This window comes from Dipodomys ordii, unplaced genomic scaffold (genome assembly GCF_000151885.1).
Source record: "Dipodomys ordii isolate 6190 unplaced genomic scaffold, Dord_2.0 Scaffold3580, whole genome shotgun sequence".
Lineage (NCBI taxonomy): Eukaryota > Metazoa > Chordata > Mammalia > Rodentia > Heteromyidae > Dipodomys > Dipodomys ordii.
In genome coordinates this window covers 1-377 of record NW_012270795.1, presented here as the reverse complement: position 1 = coordinate 377, position 377 = coordinate 1, and the positions used below count along the sequence as shown (strand labels likewise).

Here is a 377-nt window from a genome sequence, read left to right as displayed (position 1 = left end):
CCCGTCCGCCCCGTCCGCGCCCGCGCGCAGTCCGGGCCTCACCCCCGGCCCAGCCCCGGAACATAGCCGAGCGGAGCGGGCATGCCCAAGAATGGCTTCTTCTTCTTGTTCATAGCGACGGCGAGGAGAAGACCGAGGAAAAGACGAAAACGCCGCCGGCACCGAGCCGCAGACTCGTTCGCGGTGTCGCCTGAAGCGTCGCGGCTCAGCGCTCCGGAAGCAGTCCAGAAAGAAGCCCCGCCCACCAGGGCTCCGAGGCGGAAGTCGCCGATGCACCGCCCCGCGCGTTTGCCGACGCTGCTGCGAGGCGCGCCTGCGGCGGGCCGGGTACGACAGCGCCTGCCAGTGGCCGGGAGGACCACAGGCAAGCAGCGGGT

At 71.1% G+C, this 377-nt stretch overlaps 1 protein-coding gene across 1 annotated transcript in view; it reads right to left on the bottom strand.

The window, feature by feature from the left end:
- The window catches only part of LOC106002133 (protein STABILIZED1-like), a gene marked incomplete at its 5' end in the record, with an annotated part of 6,150 nt that extends 5,837 nt beyond the window's left edge, over positions 1 to 313 (bottom strand). Inside the window, one exon of the mRNA XM_013037058.1 lies at positions 43 to 313. Within this exon, the coding sequence (XP_012892512.1) occupies positions 43 to 313 (271 nt within the window). The remainder of the gene's footprint in view (positions 1 to 42) is intronic.
- Between the last annotated feature and the right edge of the window lie 64 nt (positions 314 to 377).